The sequence below is a fragment of the Dendropsophus ebraccatus genome, chromosome 13 (assembly GCF_027789765.1).
Source record: "Dendropsophus ebraccatus isolate aDenEbr1 chromosome 13, aDenEbr1.pat, whole genome shotgun sequence".
NCBI lineage: Eukaryota > Metazoa > Chordata > Amphibia > Anura > Hylidae > Dendropsophus > Dendropsophus ebraccatus.
The window spans coordinates 72,557,232-72,582,994 of NC_091466.1; the positions used below are offsets into that span (position 1 = coordinate 72,557,232).

At 41.8% G+C, this 25,763-nt stretch overlaps 1 protein-coding gene across 3 annotated transcripts in view; it reads right to left on the reverse strand.

Moving 5' to 3' along the window:
* Positions 1–11,693: 11,693 nt before the first annotated feature.
* The window catches only part of MAP3K9 (mitogen-activated protein kinase kinase kinase 9), a 60,789-nt gene continuing 46,719 nt past the window's right edge, over positions 11,694–25,763 (reverse strand). For 2 of the 3 annotated variants that reach the window (XM_069950337.1, XM_069950335.1), the window contains 5 exons: positions 25,413–25,535; positions 21,483–21,633; positions 18,459–18,604; positions 16,386–17,177; positions 11,694–15,012 (listed from right to left, as the gene is read on the reverse strand). In XM_069950337.1, coding sequence (XP_069806438.1) covers positions 14,537–15,012; positions 16,386–17,177; positions 18,459–18,604; positions 21,483–21,633; positions 25,413–25,535 — 1,688 coding nt within the window. In that variant the 3' untranslated portion in view covers positions 11,694–14,536. The remainder of the gene's footprint in view (positions 15,013–16,385; positions 17,178–18,458; positions 18,605–21,482; positions 21,634–25,412; positions 25,536–25,763) is intronic. The other variant, XM_069950336.1, reaches the window with a different exon arrangement.

Consider the following 25,763-nt stretch of genomic DNA (forward strand, 5'->3'; position numbering starts at 1 on the left):
TGAAATGCTATATGGTTTCCTAGATGCACATAAGTTGGTTGTATATGCCTGTAGGTCAGTGGTATAAGTGGTTGCCCTTGGTGTTGGGTGACCAGGGTTCTAATCCTGCTTTCCCCCTTTCTGTGCTTGTTACAATATAATATCTTTTGACCCGTTCCACCTATTTGTAACAATGACATTGAGAAATCTTCCGTCATGTCTTAGCACAGGAGTTGGCTCAGGGGGTTAGGAACCTTGCAGGCCCTGATGTGGTGTTGCAGACCCAGGTTCAAGACCCAGTGCTGTGCTAGGTGTTGGCCTCCCTGGTTCCAATGCTGGCTTGGTGTGAGTGACCTGGGTTGATACCCAATGCTGGCTAGGTGTTGGGGAGCTGCGGTTCCCAAGTACAACACTCCCTGCTGGCACGGGAGTGGAGACCTGGGTCCAGGACCCAATGCATCATGTATTGGTTTCCATAGCTCCGATACTTGGTGCTGGCTGGAGTGACACCCCCAGAGCTGGCTCCTTGCTAATAGTGGCTCAAGTCCCTGCTTGTTTGGGACTCACAAGTATCTCTATATAAGAGAGCTGCCCTGTGGGGCAGCTCTTTAAATTTTTCAATAATAGGTATGAGACACTAGTACATCTAGATAGTAGGTATGAGACACTCTTATAGTACATCTAGATAGTAGTATGACACTCTTACAGTACATCTAGATAGTAGTATGACACTCTTATAGTACATCTAGATAGAAGGTACGAGTACATCTAGATGGATAAATGTAATTGAATGCATCTATTACAATGGAGGAACACATTCTATGAGAACTATTACCATTGATAACAGCGCTCATACGAGATTCGAACCCATGTCTCCAGCATGAGAGGTAAGTGAGATACCCTCTGAGCTATCATGTTGCCTTATAACACAGGGTGTATGTTAGTATCTAACCGACCTGAGGATGACTATGGGAGGAGATGAAGAGGTGGATCTCCTGGGATTATCAGTATCGAAAGGATCGTGGAGATGAGAAAGTTTGAGTCTATTCCATATCTAGTGAGATCTAAGTACAGGCGATCTCTCAGCAGATGGATGATCTAGGTGACAATGTGATACCGTCTAAAAAACGATTATCGGCCGTTAATTCACCCGTGCGATTGACAATTTGGAAGTAACAATTATTTTTTTTATATATATATAACGATCAGTGTTTAGACAGAACGATATATCGTACGGAAAAATCGTTTTGCGATCGCTTAAGTCTATCTCACACATTGGTTAAATCGGTGAAAGACTGTTTACACGGAAAGGTCTGCAAATTTTTTGCGAACGACCAACGACGAGTTGAGAACATGTTCAAAAATCAAAATGAACGATTTCTCGCTTGATCGTTTGCCGCGTTTACACTTACGATTATCATTCAAATTTGCACGATAATTGTTCCGTGTAAACACAGCATAATAGAAGACAATAGAAGCTCCCCGTGGACCTCCCGGCTCTTACCCGCTGACAGCGCTCGTTTGCTCCGCAGCATCACCCCGTGTAATAGGGGGCTAAGGGCATGTGCACACTATGGAATCCTAACAGAACACCCGCTCGCAGAGGCTAAAGCTTTGGCTGTCCAGGGATGATGGGAGCTGTAGTTTTGCAACAGCTGGAGAGCCAAGGATCCCTTCCCTACTAGAGATGATCGAACATCAGGAATTTTCAAGTTCGATCGAACTCGAACCTTCATCATTTGATTCCCGTTCCGTGGGGAAGGTGGAGGCAGCCCGAGTACCGCCTGGAAAACAGGGATATAGTCTAGGTAACAGGCTGTATCCACCTTTCCCCACGGAACGGGAATCAAATGACGAAGGTTCGAGTTTGATCGAACTTGAAAATTCCTGATGTTCGATCATCTCTGTTCCCTACCCCTGGACTAAGGTATATATCAGGACCTTCTTCCAGTATATACATCAACCCATCCAGGGGCTCAGGCTATGCTCACATCGGTAACCACACTCCAAAAGGATCAGGTCAATGCCTCATGTAACAGGTTCCTTAAGCCCTGACATAAAGAAACCACAGCATTACAATAAAACATAAAAGTCTGTCAAAAAGTTTCCATTTTAGAGATATAGATACATAGAGAAGTTATAACAGAATGATGACGGCGTCCTGAAGCGAGCGGCATATTTGCTGCAACATTGACGGCTGTGTTCTACTAAACTTTTAATGAACCTCGCCTCTGGACCTGAGTGCTGCATCAGCACACTGCCACCTAGTGGTGAATGGGAGTCAGTGTCATATTAAAAAGAAAAAAACAAAACAGATCTCTTTGTGTTTCTTACCTCTCACATCATCAAAGGGAACATCAAATACAATGATCAATCCATGTCCAACACCTCATATGTCTTTTGCTTGCAGGGCACGCTGGGAGTTGTAGTCTCCCAGCAGTTGGACTGCCATAGATCAGTTATCTAAATCATTACATTCTCCACATTCTATCATCTATGATATCTCATAGGGTTCCAGTAATATTTCCCATATTGCTAGTTTCTGAACTATGGGGCCCAATTACAGAACTTCTGTGAACCGTATACATTGTTGCTTTTATTGGATGTGAGCTTAGAGATGTGCTTAAAGGAGTATTCCGGGGAAGAAAAAATAGTTTTCAAACCATCTTATGTCAGAAAGTTATATAAATATGTAATTTACTTCTAACTAAAATTTTCCAGTCTCCCAGTACTTATCAGCTGCTGTATGTCCTGCAGGCAGTGGTGTATTCTTTCCAGTCTGACACAGTGCTCTCTGCTGCCACCTCTGTCCATGTCAGGAACTGTGCAGAGCAGGAGAGGTTTTTTATGGGGATTTGCAGCTGCTCTGGACAGTTCCTGACATGGACAGAGGTGGCAGCAGAGAGCACTGTGTCAGACTGGAGAAAATACACCATTTCCTGCAGGTAATTCAGCATCTGATAAGTACTGGAAGTAAATTACAAATCTATATAACACTAGTTGGTTTGAAAGAAAAAATTATTGGCAAGAGTTCCCCTTTAAAGCCCAATTCCCTATGGAGGAGGCTCCTGTAGGACTAGTGGGTGGAGTTATAGTCAAAAAGGTGGAGTGGGAGGAAAATACAACTGGCTTATTTCCCACCTAGAGTGTACAGCAGCAACAGGAAGTCCTTAACAAGATGATCACCGAAAAGGAAGAGAGAGAACAGATCAGGACCAAAAGGAACACCTGAAAGATCACACATAGGTAGTAAGTACAGTAATATTACTAACCAACATATGTCTATAGATAGAAAATAGGTTTCAGCATAGGAAAACCCTGTTCACACGTACAGGATCCGCAGCAGTATTTAGTTACATTGCTATCAAATCTGCTGCGGATCCTGTACGTGTGAACGCACCCTTACAGAGAAGCGGTCAGCGCTGCCAGCATGCCCGGAGTGGTAAATACTCGGCATTTCCCATGAAATAATTACCAAGCTCTTCTTAGTAATCTGCGCTCGTCTTCCTGGAAATCTATGAATAAACCTATAAGAGAGCGCACAATGCCACATGACAATGGGATGTGTTCCAACAATGGCTGGCACCACTTCTCCCTCCCGCAGCCTCAGGTGGGTGCAAAGAAAAAGATTATATTACAGGGTTTCCAATTTCCTTTTATTATGTAAAGGAAATATATATATATATATATATATATATATATATATATATATATATATATATATATATATATATAATGTACAAAGGACAATGCTGCAAAGCAGGGCCTATCCAACCAGGGAGGAGTCAGATTGGCTCCAAAACCCCCAAACATATCGCCAATGTCGTGTTATGCTCGTAATCTAAGGCACCACTGTAATCTAAAACCTTGGCTACAGACACGACAAGACACGGAAGACAGAGTGTTTAACCATTTTATTTATGGTCTGTGTGCTCTAATATTCAGACCAGGCCTAGGGCAGCTCATCATATATAAGAACATTTCCTGTTGCACCAAGCCGGCTTGGTAAAAAAAAAATAAAAAAAAAAATTTTTTTAATATTAACATACAAACCAAAATAAAAATGAATCCCATTAACTTCTGGCTCCAATTTAAATACTTTGACATACAATAATTTAATTTAAAAAAAAAAAAAAAAAATTTAAAAGAAAAAAAAATAAAAACAAAAACAATTTTTCAAACAACACAGATTACACTCACAGTAAATTGGAAATAGTCAAAAGTGTGTGGGGGGAGGGGGGATGAACAGTAGGATTTGCACAATCTTAACCCCTTCCCTGCTGAAGAGGTTTCGGGTGCATACATAGTCAAACTGGCCCAGTATATACGGAAGGCCCAAGCTACATAGTCATAGGTTTGTTTTTTTAAAAGCACACCATCGACCTCTATTTCGGCTGTTTTTGTCATTTTTGAATAGCGCTCTAACAATATCGTGATATTTCACAGCTAGCAAGCGTGCAAACCCGAAAAAGAATAAAACAGATATACATTATACATTCTGGAGATGTCGAATAAAATAATAATTAAAAAAAAAAAGACCCATACAGCACACATTGCCGTACTCCACACCCGAAAAATCCAGGATATGTTTGGTCAAAGCTATAAAATTCTGCATATAAAACGTCAGGGGTGCGAAATAAAGCAGAGACTATGGATCTCTAAGCTTCTTCCATGGCATCTATAGAAGGGGACATTCTCCGGAGGACCACCACCCTCCAGAAGCATATCCACCTCGGGCAGCACTTTTGTAGGATAACCAGAGAAGAATACGGTGTGTCCCATTTGGCTTGACAATTGGATTAGTCATTGACCCTCTTCCTCTCAAACACTCAATACACTATATATGAACAAGATACATTACTACAATGACCAAAGAATAGTATCGATAGGCTTCATCTACTACGCCAGAGGGGATACTGTATATATCAATGACTCTTACCAGAGTCCTGTTCACACAAAGCAGTTTTAGTGGAGCTTCGGATTCTATTTATTTATTTTTTAGGGGGGGAGATTTCCAAAATTGTTCCAATCAATGGGGAAACGCCCAACTCCCGAAACCCAGGCTGAGTAGCTTCTTAAAAGCGTTCCCTCCATTCATAACAGGCCATTCATAAGTGGGTCCATTCAATCACTTTGACAGATATGAAAGTGTTGCAGAACTGTTCGGGATCAGCAACGTTCTCCGAACCTATTTGACTCCCGGTGGATGGAGAAGTTGGGGGCCGCCCTAGGGCTGCCAGGAAAACATGGATACAGCCTATGACCATGTCCATGTTTCCAGTACTCCCTAGGGATCCAACTTCTCCAGTTGCCGTGAGCCTAACGTTCGGAGAACGTCGCCAAATCCAAACAGTTTGGAAACTCTGCTCACCACTAAAAACCACTTCAGAACAGCTTAACGTACCAAGAAGGTGGTGCCAAACCAAAGCATGCATGCCTCCCCCCTTCCCCGTGATTGATATACAGGGCTCGTCTTCCAGCACTGAGCTGTGTACATCAACTAGTCAAGGCAGGCAGGGTGGGGGAGGCAGGAGGCTTGCATGCTGAGGCTCAGCAACTCCTCCTTGACACTTGAAGATGCTTTTTAGGGGCTAATTCAGATTTTGGCACCAGATATCCCAATAAAACCACTCTATGTGAACAAGACACAGACCATTTTAAAAGTGACCCGTGACTCAGGTCATCCAAGCCAACGTGCCGAGCCACAGCTAGCCACTCTCATTCAACGAAACTGCCCAGCTGCTGCACATAGACCAAAGGACATGCTAAATACTGAACTGTATGGTCTATGCTCAATGACAATAGACAAACATCAACTCATGACAGAACACATAAAAAGGCAGCAGTATACAAATATCTACATAAACGTAAAATACATCGACGTGACAATACATACAGCGTCATTGTCCTAAAAAAAAAAAACCATGGAGGATCTCTAAGAAGATGCAAAGAGGACAACACCGTAATACCCGCAGATTCACAACGCAACAGTAAGAACAAGTTGGTCAGTGCACATGTAACGCCTATCAAACACAGCTCAATATACTAACATACATTTACTCTGGAATAGGAACGAGTCAGACATTACCCAGCGATAAAATCCAGTGCTAAATGTAGGAGAAGATGGTGGTTTGTTTTTAATCGGCTCAAAAGGGAAAAAGTCCCAGAAAGTTTGGTAGATGCAGAAAGTTTTCCGCACTCACATATTTTAGGAATGTAGCACCATGGTACAGACTGTAACTTACTACTGTTAATGTGGATACTGGACAATGGTAACAGTCACCCACACATCGGAAAGATTGTGAAAGGGCGTATTAAAGCATGGAAAATAGGAATACTGACTCTTAAAGCTCAAGGATAGCAATGTCTTCAGTATGGACCGAAAGAGTTTAGAATTTACCAGGATTTACCGGGATCGGTGTAATATTCATTGGGGCATCCAGACCAACTCATCTTGTAGGCCGCAGGTGTCAAACTGGTGGTCCTCAAGCTGTTGCAAAACTACAATTCCCATCATGCCTGGACAGCTAAAGCTTTAGCATGATGGAAATTGTAGTTTTGCAACAGCTGGAGGACCACCAGTTTGACATCCCTGCGTTAGGCCATCATAGGCAAAGGAGCCCATCAAGTCTCGCACGCATATTGTCTATATATAAGTCTATGATTGGGTCATGACCTATAATACCCAATGATAATCCTCCCGCTCAGCCCAAGAGTAGAGGAATGTTACAATACAACGTTTGTATGAAAAGAATACTGCCATAATATTCCAGAGAGGCTGGAGTACAATATCGTACAATCCAAGAACACATTCAAAATCATATTGTATATCAGAGGTGCCAATATAAAACCAGATACACAAAGTCTTCCGGAGGTGTCCTCAGAAAAAAGGAGGTCTATAGGGAAAGTGGCAAAAATGCTAAAAGGATCAGTAGAAAGACGGGAAAGAGAATGATGGCCGCTTAAAAGGGTTGTCCCATTAAGACTTATTCTCCATCTACATGATAGAAGGTGAATGATCGCGAGAGATTTAATGGATGGCGTCCATGCTATCTCGGGAAAAAGAGAGCACAGTGGAAACCACACATTCATTGGCTATGGAAGTTGCTGGCGATAGTTGAGCGCTGGACCCATAGGCCATTAATAGTGTGGTAGGGCACACATGGGATGGCCACTTCATTCCGACAGGAGAATTGAGGACCCCATTCTTAAGATCCAAGAAGGACAACCTCACCCTACAGATAGGGAATAAGTGTGAGGGGGTGCAGATGGTTGCGACTACAGCTGCACCCTCAAAAGTAGTCAGGCATGTAAATCCTAATTCATCTCAGAACTGGCGGGCCCCCCAGCAAGGTATCAATTTAAGGAAGAAAAAGATTCAGTAGAACTTTTATTTATATATAAATATCTGCTCTTCCAGTGCTTAGGAGTCCAGTGGGTGGTGCAAATCAGGAAATTCTGCCAATCACTGAGTGAGACCACCCACTAGACTCCTATAAGTGCGTTCTTTTCTGGCTCTGTGCCACATGACAGAGACAGACTCCTAGTCTCAGAGCACGGTTCACACTCAGATACACCTTATAAAATGTTACGTAACGGCAACACATATCCGCTTGTGAGCAACCAGGCATACGGTCATTAGCATTTCCTGAAAATGTCCGCAAGATTATAATTCATCCATTCACAGATATCCACATACTCTATTACAACCGACAAACATTAAGGCTGGGTTCACACTACGTATATTTCAGTCAGTATTGTGGTCCTCATATTGCAACCAAAACCAGGAGTGGATTAAAAACACAGAAAGGATCTGTTCACACAATGGTGAGTGGATGGCCGCCATAAAACAGTAAATAACGGCCATTATTTCAATACAACAGCCGTTGTTCTAAAATAACAGCAAATATTTGTTATTATATGGCGGCCATCCACTCAATTTCAACATTGTGTGAACAGAGCCTTTCTGTGTTTTTAATCCACTCCTGGTTTTGGTTGCAATATGAGGACCACAATACTGACTGAAATATACGTAGTGTGAACGCAGCCTTAAAGTGTATACCATGGTATAAAAAAGTATTTAACTTTCCATGTTAAATTTTTTTTTTTTAGTTACACAATTACATAAAAAACGACTTTATCTGCATATTGTACACGCAGGCTGGAAAATCGTTGGGCTTTCAGAAGCCATCATGCAACGTTTAGCCCATGTATAGTGTAATGAAGGGAACAATCCCTCCCGAACAGGAAAAATGGCGGGTGTTTGGCATTACTATAGGCATAGCATAAAAGCGCAGCCAGGGTTAAATATAGACTGAACGGCGAGATACATTGTATGGATTAGGAGAGGAATAGCTCCGATCGGACATAGTCCTGCACAATGCCCTGAGGCCGCTCACGCATAATTTTACGTACTCTCTCGACCCACCTGATAAAAGTTTGACACATCAGAACTAAAAATGCTGACAGTGTTAAAAAAAATTATTATCCTGTCTCGTAAAATCTGATGAACTAAACTAAATGTGAACTTGGACTAAAAGCAGATTTGAATAAACTTCAGACCAATGAAAATCCACTCCCGTCATTCCAAAGATTTGTTAGACTTGAGTAAGGGTTCTGTTAGATGAAGCGATTTTTAACGATAAATTGTCTATCGTTAACCAGAAATCGTTCACCGTATTACACAGAGCCGTAGTAGTTAGCTGCGATTGTTATTATGATCATTACAGCAAATGAAGGAACAATGTAGAATTACACTAAACGATTAGCGTACGAATGCGGAAATACAGCGAGCGAGTGGTGTCAGCACCAGATAGAGCGATGAATTATTTCTTGTCGATCGTTGCCGGCATTTACATGAAACAATTATCGTTAAAATTAGAATGATAACGATAATTTGCACGATAACCGTCCCGTGTAATAGGGCCCTAACTAAGGCCAGACTGGGACAATATAAGGTGTCACTGCGCTCGGCCGTCAGGGTGTCAGCCAGCTGCCTTGGCTCCGGGTGCCTGGAGAAGCTGGATCCAGTCCTGGGATTAGTTTACTAGCACCACATCCAGTTTTTCCAGGCAGCCGGCTGACAACCCGATGGCCGAGCACAGTGAAGAGCTAATACTTCAGATTCACTTCTCTCTAGTTAAAGAGGTACTCCGGGCTGGGGTTATTTTTATTGTACGGCCGGTCACTTACCTCCCCGATTCCAGCGCTGGGTCCCAGATCGCACCGCACCGTTCTCCCGTCCCGCTGCCTGGTCTGAACTGCAGTTTGATAAGTGACTTCTGAAGGAAGCTCAGCCTTTTAGCGGTCGTAGCGGGGTCGTAGTGAGCTGCCTTGTCACGTCTCAAGCCACAGCGGGATGGGAGAACGGGGCGGCGCGATCCAGGAACCAGATACTGGAATCGGGGAGGTAAGTGGAAGCTGGCGTCTATATCCAACCCCTCCCCGGCCATACACTAATACCACCCCCATCCCAGAGTACCCCTTTAATATATTTGAAGAACTGACACTAAATCCTGTATTGTATCTGAATCAGGAGATGTGTACGCTCCAGGCTTGGTGCAATTACGTGTTGGCAGTACCATCCAGAATTACACATAGTACAAGCAGGAGTAAGCATTACTCACTTCCATGTTGGTGCACACCTGGATGTTCTATCCTGATCAGACAAGACCAGAAGGGGTCAGATACGTCCAATGGAAATTATTATACAAAGTGTGAAGAAATCTGGGGAAAGGCGTCAATGCCGAAGGTTCAATCCACAACCAGGATTAGTTATAGTTATAACAACATCTAAAACTCTGAACGATTGTGAATACTTTATAAAGGATCATTTGTAACAATAAGGGAATTCTCGCCTTGTGATAGGCCTTAAAGGGGTATTCTAGGATTTAAAAGCTTCAGGGGCTGCTTTAAAAATAAATAAAAGTTACTTGCCCCAGTCCCCTGTAGCTCTGGGCTCTCCTGCTCCCAAGACAACACAATGGAGGCTGGCCAATCACTGGCCGGGGCTGGCCAATCACTGGCCGGGGCTGGCCAATCACTGGCCGGGGCTGGCCAATCACTGGCCGGGGCTGGCCAATCACTGGCCGGGGCTGGCCAATCACTGGCCGGGGCTGGCCAATCACTGGCCGGGGCTGGCCCTGTTCTAAAGCAGGAAACAACAAGAACTGGAGTGGGCAAGTATAGTCTATTTCTAGGAGTCCCCCCCCCCCCCCCCCCACACACACACAGTTACGACAAATATTGCAAACTCCAGAATGCCCCTTTAACGGCGACGTCTTTAGGTCCCCATTATACAGAAATATTAGTGTGGGAAAAATCGTTATATCGTTAGAATTTAAGCCTTAATCTTTTCATGGCTAATGAAAACTTGTTAGTTTGTCGTTGATCGCATCTTAAAATCACTGTTAAACGGGTTCTCCAGCGTTAGAAAAACATGGCCACTTTCTTCCAGAGACAGCACCGCTCTTGTCTCCAGTTTGGGTCCAGGTTTTGCAACTCAGTCCCATTGAAGTGAATGGAGCTTAATTGCAAACTGCACCTGAACTGGAGACAAGAGCGGTGTTGTCTCAGGAAGAAAGTGGCCATGGTTTTCCAATGCTGGAGAACCCCTTTAATGGTTCACAAATCTTTCGGTGTATGGACACATCGTTCGTAATCATGATCATTTGTAGACTACAGTATACACATGTCCGTGATTACAATCATAACGAACAACTATCGTTCCGGGTATAATGTAATGGTGCTCGTTCTCAATCGTAAAAAACAAAAAATCACTTAGGACAATAAGAGTAACAAGCTGTGGGAATAATGGCAGGAGCATCTATCCTAAAGATTATCATTGGTCAGAAATGTTGCCAGATCTTAAGACGATTGCAGGTCGGCCATCTTTACCATTACTATTTTTATCATATGACGACAGGGCGTCAAAATGACCAAGACAGGTTTTTAAATTTTAAGAAAATTTTCAACGATTACTATGAATTTCCCATGACTCTTATAGTAACATAGTGAAATGTTTAAGGGGTTCTCCGGCGAAAATCGTTTTCTTTCAAATCTGCTGGTTTCAGAAAGTTATATAGATATATAATTTACTTCTATTTATAAAATCTCCAGTCTCCAAGTACTTATCAGCTGCTGTATGTCTTGCATGAAGTGGTGGATTCTTTCCAGTCTGACACAGTGCTCTCTGCTGCCACCTCTGTCCATGTCAGGAACTGTCCAGAGCAGGAGAGGTTTTCTATGGGGATTTGCTGATGCTCTAGACAGTTCCTGACATGGACAGAGGTGGCAGCAGAGAGCGCTGTGTCACACTGGAAAGAATCCACCACTTCCTGCAGGACATAAAGCAGCTGATAAGTAATGGAAGACTGGAGATTTTTAAAGAGAAGTAAATTACAATGGAAATTTCAGCTCTTGGTAGGAAAACCAGAATAATCCTTCTGGTTTAGAAAACTATTTTTTTAATTTTTAAAACTTATACATATTTATATATATATATATATATATATATATATATATATATATATATATATATATATATATATATATATATATATATATATATAAATATATATATATATATATATATATATATATATATATTATATATAATTACATTATATATATATATATATATATATATATATATATATATATATATATATATATATATATATAAAATTTTAGTCGAAATTGTGTAAATTGTGTGTTGTAAAGCCTCCTTAAAAAAAAAATATTATATTTAAATAAATGATGGCCCAGCGAAACGGAGAAGAGAATATCAGCCCGGACGTTGCTTTTCATCGCCTTGCTGGATAATTTGAGATAATTAAATTGCCGTAAATGGGTTATTGATCGGTAAATTTTTATTCAGCAGGCAAAGGGAAATTCAATGCTCTGAATAAGTCGAAGTTAATATGATAGCTGAAGGCTGGAGTCACGCCACGACTGATGGAGCCATACCTTTGTGATGCTCGGGATCGGGGGCTCTATATGTAATTCCAGACTTTGCATATAATCTACAAACTTCGCTTAAATTCTCTTATAAAATGGCAGTATATATTATGTATCTGCAAGTTCACCGAGCCTCTGCGCTTTAACGATCTAAGCATTCCCTGCTTATTCAGTGTCTGTACAGATCTTCACACTGCGTTTTTGCAAAAAATAAAATTAAAAAATGGATGAAAAAACTGATGCATTAGTGTGACTTCCATTATATCAAAAGCATCCTTTTTTTTGTTTTTAAGAGTACACAAAAACGTGGTCGATCCCATTTTTGTGTACGCTAAACAGATGTGCTTGAACCCTATTTATTTTTATTTTTTTATAATGGAAGTTCAATTAAAAACAGAACCAAACAGATGCACACAAATGAAACTATTTTTTTCATCTGTTTTTGTTAAAAATTGTGAACCTAGCCTAACTAATGTAATCTGATGAAAACATTAAAAGAAAAAAAGTTGGGGAGTGTCAAGTATACTGATTCTGTAACTGGCAGAATTACGAATACAGCTGGAGGCTATATCACGGGCTGGGCCCATTTGCATATAGAACAGGCAAAAATGTAAAAAGTAAGTATATGGTTTGTAAGAGAGTACACTGAAGGCCAGGAAAATTCACCTCTAAATTGGAACAGAGAATCTTTTAGTTGCAAGAAGATCCCAATATCATGAAGCATGGCTACCTGAAGACTCTAAAGAGCAATCTGACAGCAGAGGCGATGGTCTGCTGACAGGTCTGCAAGGAAGCACAGGAAGATGGCAGCTGAAAGCAACTCTGAAGAAGGTTATTAGAAACATTGCTGCTGCTACAAATGAAAGATTCCAGCAATGGCTTGTATAGTATCTATTCTCATAAGTGCTTGAGGAGGACATTAAAGGGACACTCCAGCAATGTTTTGCCTGTATAATACTGGGTTGTACTGAAGAAGAATTGTCTATGTCTGCTTAAGTTAATCTGAACTTTCTAGACGGTGTTGCTTTGAACTGCTCTCCTCTTGACGGACTGGTTTCTTTGTGTGAAGCAGCATGTCCCCTACTATATCACTGCACTCCTGGCCCCTTAAGGAAAAAAAAAAAAAAGTATCTGAGACTAAGTTTTTGTTTTGAAATAAAATCAAGCACTGTACTAGTAGGCAAGCTGGGACTACACGATATAGGTACACAATGAAATGGGGCAAAATGAATAGCCGAAACAGAGCTGGGATGAGACAGATTACACTGGTATAAAAGCATAATATGCTTATACGTCATAATAAAATTGGCTGGAGTGCTCCTTTAAATAAGGACACCTGACTAACAGAAGACTATTTCAAAGGGAAGCTGCTTCGCGTAATCCTTAACCAACTGCGAGTCTAGCAGATATATAAGATCAATGACACAAAACAGGGAACGATTATAGAATTCTATGCGAGGCGGACAGTGCTATATAACAGCTTATTTTAACATTCGCCAAGACGCATTCAACGCGTGAATTTTTTTCCCCAGGGAAAAAGTCAAATTGGGTCAGTGCGGGGGCCTAGGGGGGACAAACATTTCTTAAGCCCTTATGTCAATTCAATCACACGTATGCTCCACAATTCACAGACTCCTGTCGAACTATGTTCAGCCGTCAGCCCCAGCACTACAGGAATCCCGACCCCATCACTCGGCTCCGCACCATGCTGATCGCTACACTACTCTTAACTACATTAGAAAATTGGATGGGGACTGATCCAGATCAGCTGTATCTAAGCTTTAACCCCTTGTCGGCAAGGCCATAAGCAAAACACAACCACGTTCTAGTAAAAGCTACTCACTGCAATCTCTTCCGCCAGTATCAGAGCTTACAGAACAGGCCCAAGAGACTTAAAGGCGAGGTCAGATATTTAAGTAATAGGCAAATCATGCATATAGGGAGAATAATCTAAAAACAGCATTACCATACGGCCGCCAAAAGACGGGGAATTCGGCCGAAGCCACTGACTACAAATATTTTTTTCTTCTTCAAAGTTCCAGTGTTGGCATTAGTATTAGCAATATAAGGGCCCAGGGGGCGGGTAGTATACATACTGATGAACACCATCGAGGACAGTCACCGTTAGAGGTCACTTTTTCAGAAGTTTACCACAATAAATACATAGAAGGACAAACATTTGCATATATCGTTGAGGACTTAATCAGGACAGTGATTGACTGGAATGGGAAAAAAAAATTTAAAAAATAAAATAAAAACCAGGAATGTCAACGAAATCACGGCAGCAGGTAAAAAAAAAGTAGATTTTGGATACTTGGTTATAATTTTTTTTTGTTTCCATGGGGGGGGGGGGGGGAGCTATAAATCAAATCCAAGAAAGGAAGGAGCTTCTTCCTCCTGGATTGTTGAAGTTTCTGAATATTAGCGTATTGCAAAGTCTTCGAGACGAAAAGGCGTATTTAAGGATAATCGGGGCGAGCAGCATAACGACTAAATTTTCATATTGCCTTCCAGTGATCTTACGAATCCTCAAAGTGCATTCAGTGCAAGATACGTGGTCATGTCACACTTCTGCTGGCCCGCAGACAGACAAGCCGCTTTAAGACCAGAACTCGTGTTTTTGTTCACAGGTTGTTGTTTTGTAGGTTTTAAGTTTGGTTCTGCATAGCGGAACAGTGCTATCTTGACTCTGGCCCTCCACGTCCACGTCCAGTAGTGTTCGTTCACCTATAGGGTGCGCCACGTGAACGGGGATGAAACCAGAGAATCCTGGCCTCTCCTCCACCGTGCTCCCGCTGCTGCTGGCAAAGCAGGAGTCCATGTTACTTGGGGTTTCAGTGCATGAACTATTAGCGGGAGATTCCCCGCGGTTTCTACTTGGAGATACAAACCACCAGGAGTCGAGTCTCTGTCTGTTGGTGGAGGGTCGGGGTCTTGGAACAAACTCTAAAGTTTTGGGTCTTTCCAGTGTAGAATCTTGCTGAACGTTCCAGCGTCGTGGCGTCGGTGGGAATATCAAATTAGGGTCAGGAAGACGGGGAACTTCTTGTGGATCTCGGTTTGGAGAAACAACGCCTAGATTAAGAAGAAACCAGAATATCGGATATGTTTAAGTAAAAGAAGCCATGAAGTCCAGACAATGCTGTGACTTATATACAGTATTTAGACAATAACTCACACGTATTCATGAAAGGCGTCCTTCAGTAGTGTTGAGAAGAGATGCTAAACTTTTGAGCTTGGCAACGTCCTCCAAATGCTTGGCATTTGGCTCCCCGTGGCTGGAGTAGGGGTACCATGAAAACATGAATACAGCCTGGACTCCCTAAGGCTGCATCCAACTTCTGCAGCCACAGGAACTCAAATGCTGAACGTTTGGGTTCAGAGAATGTTATCCAAGCCCAACAGTTCGGCATACCCAACCAACACTATTCTTCAGTCTACTTTATTAAAGTTTTGCATAAAAGAAGTAGTAAAATTACAAAAGGGTCAGACTGCTGTGACCCCCACTGGCAAGCTCCAGAACAGGGTCCTGACTACTTAGTTTTGAATGGAACAGCGGGTCAGCAACGTGCCACCTCTCCATTCAATCTCTATAAGGTTGGGTTCACACTACGTCTTTGCAATCCGTTTTTTCAAAAAAACGGATACATTTGTGTGCATCAGTTTTGATCTGTTTTTCCAATGACTTGTAGTGACTCGTGATCCAGGGGACCTGCATGTGGTACATGAGGCAATATGGTTTGATCAAATTATATACCAACATCCTGGCGTTGGTTTTTAAATGTAGCCAAGAGGCATTAGTGTCAGCCATAGGTGTGAGGTGCAGCAGCTTCTTTCTCTCCATGTTGTACAAAAATAAGGAGGACTGCGTTTTTGTGTACGTAAAAAAAAAATAAAAAAAATAAAAGGATCCTTTTTCTATAATGGAAGTCAATGGAAAAATGGATCAAAACAGATGCACACAAATGCATCAGTTAAAAAAAAAAAAAAAAAACATTGCAAAAACGTAGTCTAAACCCAGCCTTACCTGTAGAGGAGCTAAAGCTGGAATACCCCTTTAAATGTTTCAAATGGTAACATCCATTACTTACCATAAATATGCAATAAGGCACCAGGTACCCCACTAAACACGCCATAAAAATACCTTGTAGGAAAACTTGAAGGGATTTTAATGGTTATAACATATAAGGCTCAACCTAATAAACACTAAATGTTAAGCCCAATATCAGTAGCTATACAACTCTACTGTATACAGAAGGAGAAAGATCAGTAATACGCAAGGCTTTGCCCCTCTCTATAACACCACGCCTCTCAACCACCATTGCCCACATACAATTAGATTCTATATATTTTATGGCATCGACCCATTATACATTTTCTAAAAAAAAAAAAAAAAAACATTTCAGGACGTAAAAAAAACAGAATCAATAAGAGAAGATATGACTTACTTGACCCTGAAGAGCTTACTAAGCAACTATTGGGTGAAGTCCCATTACTAATGACTGGCATGACTTTAATGGCACCATCGGAGGGGGTTCTTCTGTGTTCTTGGTGGGCTCGGGAGTTTAGAGTCACATGAGTTGGAGTGAGGGACTGGTTGGGGTCCCGTTTAAAAGTTTCAATGTGAATATTCACCAGTGGATTGCAGACAACTGGCGCCTGTTCCTCTACAGGAGTGCTGGGCATCTCATAAACCACTATCTCGTCACTGTCCGAGCGCAGCAAGGAACGAGTCGAATTACATTCAGAAATGGAAGACAGGGACTGCATCGTGATAGAGGTTGTCGGCTCCGCCGGATGAGAAGGAGAATCTTCTTTTCGGAAAAGTTTTCTAGATGGCGGGCTGGTGCTCCTCCTGGGACGGGCGGCACGCTGGAATAAGCTCTCCTTTTTCTTCTTCTCTTCTTTTGGTTCAGGTTCGTCTTGACCTAGGTTGCATTTACCTGCTTCTAATAGGTCAAAGCCTAAGCCGACGGTGGCGAGAAGAGCTCCGCAGCCCAAGAGAACCATTGAGCATCTCTTGTGCTGAGAGCCGCGCTTGAGGCTATTGGTGGGGGTCAGCTGCGGAGTGCTGGTAGCAGAGTTCACCGGGGTGGGATTGTCACTGGTATCGCTGAATGGACCCTCCACATCTTCTGCTTTGTGGAATGGTATGCAGAGGTAGGATTTGTTCGGAGTGGGTGCTTGGGAATCTTTGACGTCCGGCTGGCTCACAAATGGGTCAGCAGCATTTTCAGCTTCTGCTCAAAGCAAATAAAAAATAAAAATATATAACCCATAATAATAATAACAATATAAAGAGGTTATTATAGACTCTAGGACTGCTGAGGCGTGATACACAGGGTGCTAAAGCAATCCGGCATGTAGGGGGCGCTGCCCGACCACCCTGCAATCTGCTTCCCCTCCACCCTCTGCATGTGAATGTATGTGCCTGTATGTGAATGTATACACTCATCTCAGGTAGCAGCTTAAAGGGGCTATCTAGGATTAGAAAAAATCCCAGGGAAACATCTAGTAAGTGTGTGTATTAAAAACAAAAAAAAAAAAAAAAAAAATTTAATAATAAAAATTCCCCTTCCCTAATAAAAGTCTGAATCACCCTTCTTTTATAAATAAACAAACAAACATACATACATGTTGGGTATCGCCATGTGCATAATCACCCGAACTATTAATTTATTTAATTCCTAATCTCACAGGATAAACGGTGTAAGTGAAAAAAAAAAATTCCAAAGTGCAAAATTGCGCATTTTTGGTCGCATCAAATCCAGAAAAATTGTAACAAAAAGCGATCAAAAAGTTGCATACACGCAAACAAGGTACCGATAGAAAGTACAAATCATGGCGCAAAAAGTGACCTCACACAGCCCCATAGACCAAAGGATAAAAGAGCTATAAGCCTGGGAATCGAGAAATTTTTAAGGAACATATATTTTTTTTAAAGAGGTTTTAATTTTTAAAAAGCCATCAAATAAAATAAAAGTTACACAAGTTACATATCCTTGTAATCATAACAACTTAAGGAACATGCATAACACGTCAGTTTTACCCTAGGGTGAACGGCGTAAACACGAAACCTCCCCAAATTAAAAAAAAAGTGTGTTTTTTTTTACAATTTCACCACACATTAAATTTTTTTCTGGTTTTGCAGCGTTCTTTATGCAAAAAGTAAGCCTGTCTATTCAAAGTACAATTAGTCGCACAAAAAATAAGGGCTCATGTGGGTCTCTAGGTGAAAAAAAGGCAAGCGCTATGGCCTTTTGAGCACAAGGAGGAAAAACACCACAATATTTTGCAGCAGTTTAGGGTACCAGGAACACCCACCATAATGTACAGCACCTGTCATTTAGAAAATCTTTTCATTTCTCACAGAGAAGTGTCAAAAGTTTTGATCGATTCGGATCTCAGCGCCGAGACCAGCACCAATCAAAACTTATGACATATGCAAAGTATTTGTAAGTGACAGGTACTCCTTACTGAGAGACAGAACATTATACAGACGGACCCAACCAACTCCTCACCTGTCGCTTGATGCAATGGAAGTCGAGCCTCATTTTGCCTACCTGTCTCAGTCACAGTGGTGAACCCAGGCGCAGCCGACGTTTTGATGGGTTTCCCGTGGTTCGATGTACTTGAAGAGCAAGACTTTGAACTTTCTAGAGATATCCTGCAGATTAGGAGAAAGGTAACACTGTTGTTTCCGTTTCACGGTGGATTTCAAGAATAAATAGATTCATACCATAGGTCAATGAATATAATATATAAGTGATAAGGACAAGTATGCGGTTTGATTTGGGTTTTCTTTTTTATTGTGATAATCAATGGAAAAACAGATCAAAAATGATGCACACAAATGTATCAGGTTTTTCCATTCGTTTTTTTTTTTTAAATAAATAAAATAAAAATAGTGTGAGCCTAGCCTCAAACACGTTTTTGTGTACGTTTTACAAAATGTAAATTAAAAAAAAAAAAAAAAAAAAAAAAAACTGACACGGTTTGATCCCTTTTTTAACCCCTTCAGGACCGGTCCAGATAGCACCTTGAGGACCAGAGCCCATTTTTGAAATCTGACCAGTCTCACTTTAAGTGGTTATACGTCTGTGATATTATAACGTATCCTAGCAATTCTGAGACAGTTTTCCTGTGACACATTGTACTTTAGATTAGTGGTAAAATTTGGCCGATATCCGTACAATTTGGGTGTGAAAAATGCCCACATTTCATGATAAAATGAAAAAATTTGTGATTTTCATATATTTTTTTCTGCGATCACCGTGCGGGTTTAGTTATGTGATCATTTTAAATCGCCAGTGTCATTACGTACGCGGCAGACCTAAATACGTGTACTTTATTTTTTTTTACATTTATTATTGCATTGGGGGCTATGGGGATTTTATGTGTTTTATTTCTGTCTGTGCATGTTTTATTTACTTTTTTAGTTTATTTTACTGCCCCACCATGCGGACATCCGTGTCTGATTGCCCGATTACAGGCACATTACATTGTATTGCAGATCTGCATTGCAAAGCTGAGAAGGCAAAGCTGAACAGGCAAAGCTGAACAGGCTCAGCCAATAGAGGGAATAGAGGGATGATTCTATTCCACACTATAGGTGCTGCGATCGGCCTGATCGCAGCACTTAGTGTTAACTGCCGCGATCCTCGTTCGGCGCGGGTCAAGACAGATGCGGCGGGTACCAGCCAGGACCCAGCGCAGGATGGCATGGGCGCAGCTCCTCCGCCTTTTTCATCCCAGGATGTAACTGTGTCCTTGAGAGGCAATGCACCGCAAAAAAGGACGTACAGTTACGTCCTTGGTCCTGAACAGGTTAATAATGTAAGTCAATGGAAAATGGATCAAAACTTATGGCAGACAACAGCATCCGTTTTTAACATCTCTTTTCTTTTCATAGAATGGATACATTAAAGGGAGAGCAAAATCTTGATGTGAACCTAGCCAAAGTATTAGAGATGAGCAAACCTGAACGTTTAGCATTTGATTACCGTTTGGATACAGACATTAGCTATATCCAAGTTTTCCAGGACTCCCTAGGGCGGCATCCAACTTCTTTTGCAATTGGTAATCAAACACTGAACACTCTATGTGCTCCAGGTTCGCTCATATCTACTAAGTTCTTGCTGTTTTATTCTTTGTATCTTATTGCTGTGTATTTGGCTTTATAAACTATATCTATTCCCTATATCAGGGGGAGGGAACCTTGGCTCTCCAGCTGTTGCAAAACTACAACTCCCATCATGCCTGGACAGCCAAAGCAAAAGGTTCCCCATCCCTGCTCTATAGCATCAAATTGTTAAACAGCTTTCATTCTTTACACGTACAGATCTCCCAGCATTCCCTGCTGGCTCAGTATCTGCACAGTGTTTGCTCTGGTGATTTGGCTTCTGGGAATACAGGTATAATAATGCAATGTAGGAAAAAAATCACTCTCAAAATGCAGTGCTGAACATGAGCGCCCCACCAGTCGATAGAAGCATACCCTGACCCTTTATTCCCACACAAGTACAGCATACAGTTATTTGGTTTGTTACTACTATTTCATACAAACAGGAAATTTCCAAAATTAAATCATAAAAAGATTCAGTTTGTTTGTTTTTGCAGATTTCCTAAAATTCCACACGGAGTTTAAAGAGAAACTAACAACAGATTACAAGCATCTAACTGTTCTATTCCCATAGGGCGCGGGACGCCGAGAATCAAGGTAACTTCTTCACCTTTAGAAAGCCTTTACACAGCGAGATTTATCTGGCAGATCATTGAAGCCAAAGCCAGGAAGAGACTATAAACAGAGATTAGGTCATAAAGGAAAGACTGAGATTTCTCCTCTTCTCACATCCATTCCTGGCTTTGTCTTACAAAAATCTGTCAGATAATCTGTAACAGGGCTGTTTTTGCTAAATTTTCAGTTTAAAGAATATATAAATCGGGTGGTTTGGCACACTGGGGGTATGACTACTGCCTTAATCGCATCAATCTGACCTACCCCGGTGCTCATCACTGCAGGGTGACAGATGACTATGGGAAGCGGGGTGGATCGGTGCACACAGTGCACCAAAACGGATAATTTACATATTAAACATAAGATTTTGCAAACATGGCTCAAACACCCTCCTGTGCGCTATGGGAACATAACAGCAGTGTTTATGTTAATTTCCCTTTAGGCAACATGTTAAAGGATGTTTCCCTTAGAAAAAAGTCATTAATATCAGACACCCAGCACCCCCATTGATCAGCTTTTTGTCTGAGCTATGTAGCGGCCAAGACCAGTTTCTGCAGCTCAGCTCCCACTGAAGTAAATGGCAGGTGACAGAGGCAGCCCCCTCCCAACATTCAATCACCTAATGTCCATAGTATATTAAGTGCCTTATTCCCCCAACAGATCTGACGACAGATTATCTGCCAAAGATTTGAAGCCAAACCCAGGAGTGGATTTGAAAAGAGGAGAAATCTCAGTCTTTCCACTGTTAACTTTTTACTATACTGAATACTCTAGTCAATATACACTGCAGCTTTTGCACAACACTTACCTATCCTCGCCGGCACTGGAGTCTTTACTGCCCAAAGCGGCTGGAGCCCAAGGACGAGATTTCTTCTTAGTCTCTTTCTTCTCTTCATCTTCACTTTCATCCTTTTGGCCGCCAGCGCTGCGGTTTCTGGATTTATTGGTGTCTCCTGTCACTTCACAAAACAAAAAAAAAAAAAATACATTGTCAACATATGTGTTCCCTCTATCTAAGACTACTGCCACCTCCTAAACTCAATGTTAATTCTTTAAAAAGCCTTAAAACATGACTGGAGATTATGTGCCAAGCTAGAACATATTGCTTCCTACTTGGCACAGTCTCCATATAGACACATACACAGTGGTGCCTTGGATTACGAGCATAATTAGTTCCGGGACCGGGCTTGTTATTTAAATCATTCTTATACCAAAATTTTCCAAGAAGAATCATTGAAATGCAGAAAATTGGTTCCACAGCTGCTGTCAGAGGTCTGTGTGGTCACATGACAGAAATGGGGAAGGGGTGTGTGTTCAGCATGGGCCAATAAGAAAGTGAGAATGACAGAGCCGTGCAGGAGGACAGTTACAGAAACTTCTCTATACAGCAGTGTGAATGGCTGAGTGTGAGTGCAGGCACATTATAGCAGCAGTGTGTATAGCTGAGTGTAAGTGCAGGCACATTATAGCAGGAATGGAGGGGATGGGAAACACTGACAGAGACTGCAGGGAGCATCAAGGAATGCAGCACTCCGGGGAGAGAGGGGTTACAGCTATGGAGAGATTACCTCCACAGTCCTGTCCCCTGATGTAAGCCCCATATTGAGGTGGATCTGCTATGATTTGGAAGGTGAGGGAGACTTCCTGGGTCAGAGTACAGGGCTGTAGACCCCGCTATGCAGACCATGCCCCTGCTCCAGTTGCGCTCCCACCCAGTACAGGGAGCTCTTAAACCAAATCAATGCTCTTACACAAAGTTACAATTTTGAAAACCTGTGAGCTCTTCATGCAAAACGCTCTTAAACCAAGTTACTCTTAATTCATGGTACTACCGTGTATATATATATATATATATATATATATATTATATACACACATACACACACACACACACACAGTATATGCTGTGTGATGTGGCCAAAAAATAAAATCTCTTGCTGCAACAGTCCATCATTTTTACCCGTAAGGGCCCATTAGGAGCCCTTATGGTAAAGACATAGGTGCAGGAGAAGACTACCTTCTGCTTTACTGCTGGTGCGCGGATAACCCCTGACCTCTGCAGGGAGCTCTGCATTTTCCTATTTGATTGTGGCAGCTGGAGAACAGAGGCCAGGGGTTATCAGAGCAGTGAAGTAGAGATCTTTGTCTCCTGCTTGTTAACCCTTTTTTTGTGTTGCAGCATGTAAGTAAACATTGGGTCACTTACACACTGCAGTACATAAGGGGTTAAGCAGAAGGACACTCGCTCTTACCTTCTCCCCCGGGCCCCCCTCCTGCACGGGCCCTATAGCAAACTGCCTACCCTGCCTCTATGGTAGCGACACCACTGAGTATAGGCAATTGTTGTGCAAAAGCCATAATGTTATTCTCTATCTTTCTAATTAGATATACACAGTATATACACACACAAACTATAGACAGAAAACTGCCAATCAGCAGCCAGTGGGCAGAGGGAGCTGGTGTTCATGAATATAGAGGACTACTGAGCACATGCACATAACAGGACTAGTGTGCGGTGTTTTCACTATTCAGGAAGTGATACATCATTTTACATCTTAAAGAGACAGAGTCTTTATAAGAGTCAAACAATAATTTGAATACATGGAAGAAGGATCAGATTTTTTTTAAGAGGACAGATGGTTTTAAACTTTTTACCGTAGGTGTTTTCAGACAAAATAGCAAAGCGTTAAAAACTAATAAAGTAATCCATCTACACAACATCTGAATAGTCCTGTCGGCAAAGCAACTGCAATAATTTTATTAATATGAATTATATTACTTCCCCGTAAAAAAAGAAAAAGAAATTATATAGAATTTTTTTCTTTTCTAAAATGCTTATGAATCCTCTATCCAGCAATAAATGTTCCCTGCAGCAGCACCGATCCCAAAATACCAGTCCTGACACCTCCCCTTCAAGGAGAATGTTCTCAAGATCTAATCTACTTACACCTTCCCTCTTATTCTTAGAAACCAATTTACCTTAATGCAATTACCCAAAAGCCTGAGGGGACATACAGATAAATAACACAGTTAATATTTGCTGCACTAACTCTTGGATAAAAGATAAGAATATGCCTTAGTGCATTACTGTCATTTAGCAAACTTTTTGACATGTCATAAGTTTTGATGACTGGGGTCCTCCACCAACCACTAAAAGGAAGCACTTGATTGAGCTCTTCTCTCTGTGGCTGGATTCTGTATAGTTAGGGTACTATTACACAGAATGATAATCGGCCCTATCCGGCCGATTATCACTCTGTGTAATGAACACAACGATCAGCTGATGACAACGATCATCGGCTGATTGTTGATATATGTTTGGACCTATAATTGTCGGGCACAGACCGCGCTTCGCTACGTGTAACAGCGATATGCAAACTGTATACATTACCTATCCATGCTGCAGGGCGCTGCAGCGCGCTGCAGCTTAAAGGGGTAGTCCACCCAAAATTTTTTTTCCTTCAAATCAACTGGTGCAATGAAGTGCCAGAGATTTGTAATTCACTTCTATTAAAAAATCTTAAGTCTTCCAGTACTTATCAGCTGCTGTGTGTCCAGCAGGAAGTGGTGTTTTCTTTCCTGTCTGACAAAGTGCTCTCTGTTGCCTCCTTTGTCCATGTCAGGAACTGTCCAGAGCAGTAGCAAATCCCCCTAGAAAACCTCTCCTGCTCTCCAGACTGGAAATAATACAACTTCCTGTTGGGCATACAGCAGCTGATAAGTACTGGAAGGCTTGAGATTTTTTAATAGAAGTAAATTACAAATCTCTGGCACTTCATGGCAGCAGTTGATTTGAAAGAAACATTTTTTGGTTGAACTACCCCTTTAAGAGCGGCCTGTCTTAGGCTGGGTTCACACTACATATTTGCAATCAGTTTTTTCTTCCATCGATTTTTTGAAAAAAAAAAAAAAAAAAAGAGATGAAAAACAGAAACGTGTGTGCATCAATACTGATCAGTTTTTTTTTTTGCGGACACAAAAATGAGATCAACCTCGTTTTTTTGTGTACGCTAAAAAAAACCGATCCGTTTTGATCCTTTTTTTTAATAATGGAAGTTAATGAAAAAACAGATCAAAACGGATGCACACAGTTGCATCCAATTTTTTCCATCAGTTTTTCATCCGTTTTTTGCAAAAAAAAACGATGAAAAAAATGTAGTGTGAACCCAGCCTTAGCTGACAGGCCGCTCAGCCAATCACTGTCCGGGACTGCCACGGCCAGTGATTGGCTGAACTGCCTGTCAGCTAAAACAGGCCGCTCTGCAGCTGCAGCATGCGGGATCCAGGAAGAAGCGGACCGCAAGAGGAGCCCTGGACCATGGATAGGTAATGTATGCAGTTTAAGCAAGGGCTGCAAGGACATCGGTAACAATGTCCATGCAGAGCTTGTTAAATCATTATCAGGCTGTGTAATAGGCCCAGTAAAGAGTGCCAATCTAGTAGAGCGGCGCTCGTTCACAGTTATTATTGGGCCCCCGTCAGGCCAATATAATACTACCCTTAGTCCATGGAGCCTGAACACCCAGACCACGACTGATCAAAACTTTTACAACTATGTCTTTATAGTGAATTCACACAGTGTTAACAAGTGAAGACAAACACCATCTTACCACGTATATCTGCATGAAACGGCTCAATCGTTTGCTGTGCTCCCATAACACTCACTAAGCGAGAAGCATGTGATGAGCGCAGCCAGATTTAGGAGCTGTGACCAGCAGTCTTTTGCATGGCTACTTACGCTGAATGGCTCGGAGGCGCGGGATAATGGTGGGACTGGCGGGAGGGCTGAACTTGGTGCTTATTAGGCTCTTCCTTTTGTCCATGGTCGGGGAAGCCTGGACAGTGAACTTGTGTTGAAAATCTGTAAAGCAGATCATAAAGCAAAGGAGCGCCGCTTAGCAAAAAAACATACGTCAATAGCTTTTTTTATGGTCACGAGTTTTCATGCATATTAAAAATACACCAGCAATAGCAAAAACATAATACGGTCAATAAAAATGGAGCGCTAATTTAGGGTCCTATTACACGAGCTGACAGCGCTATCTGCTAGATCTGTGCTCGTTTACTGGACCTATTAGACGGCACAATA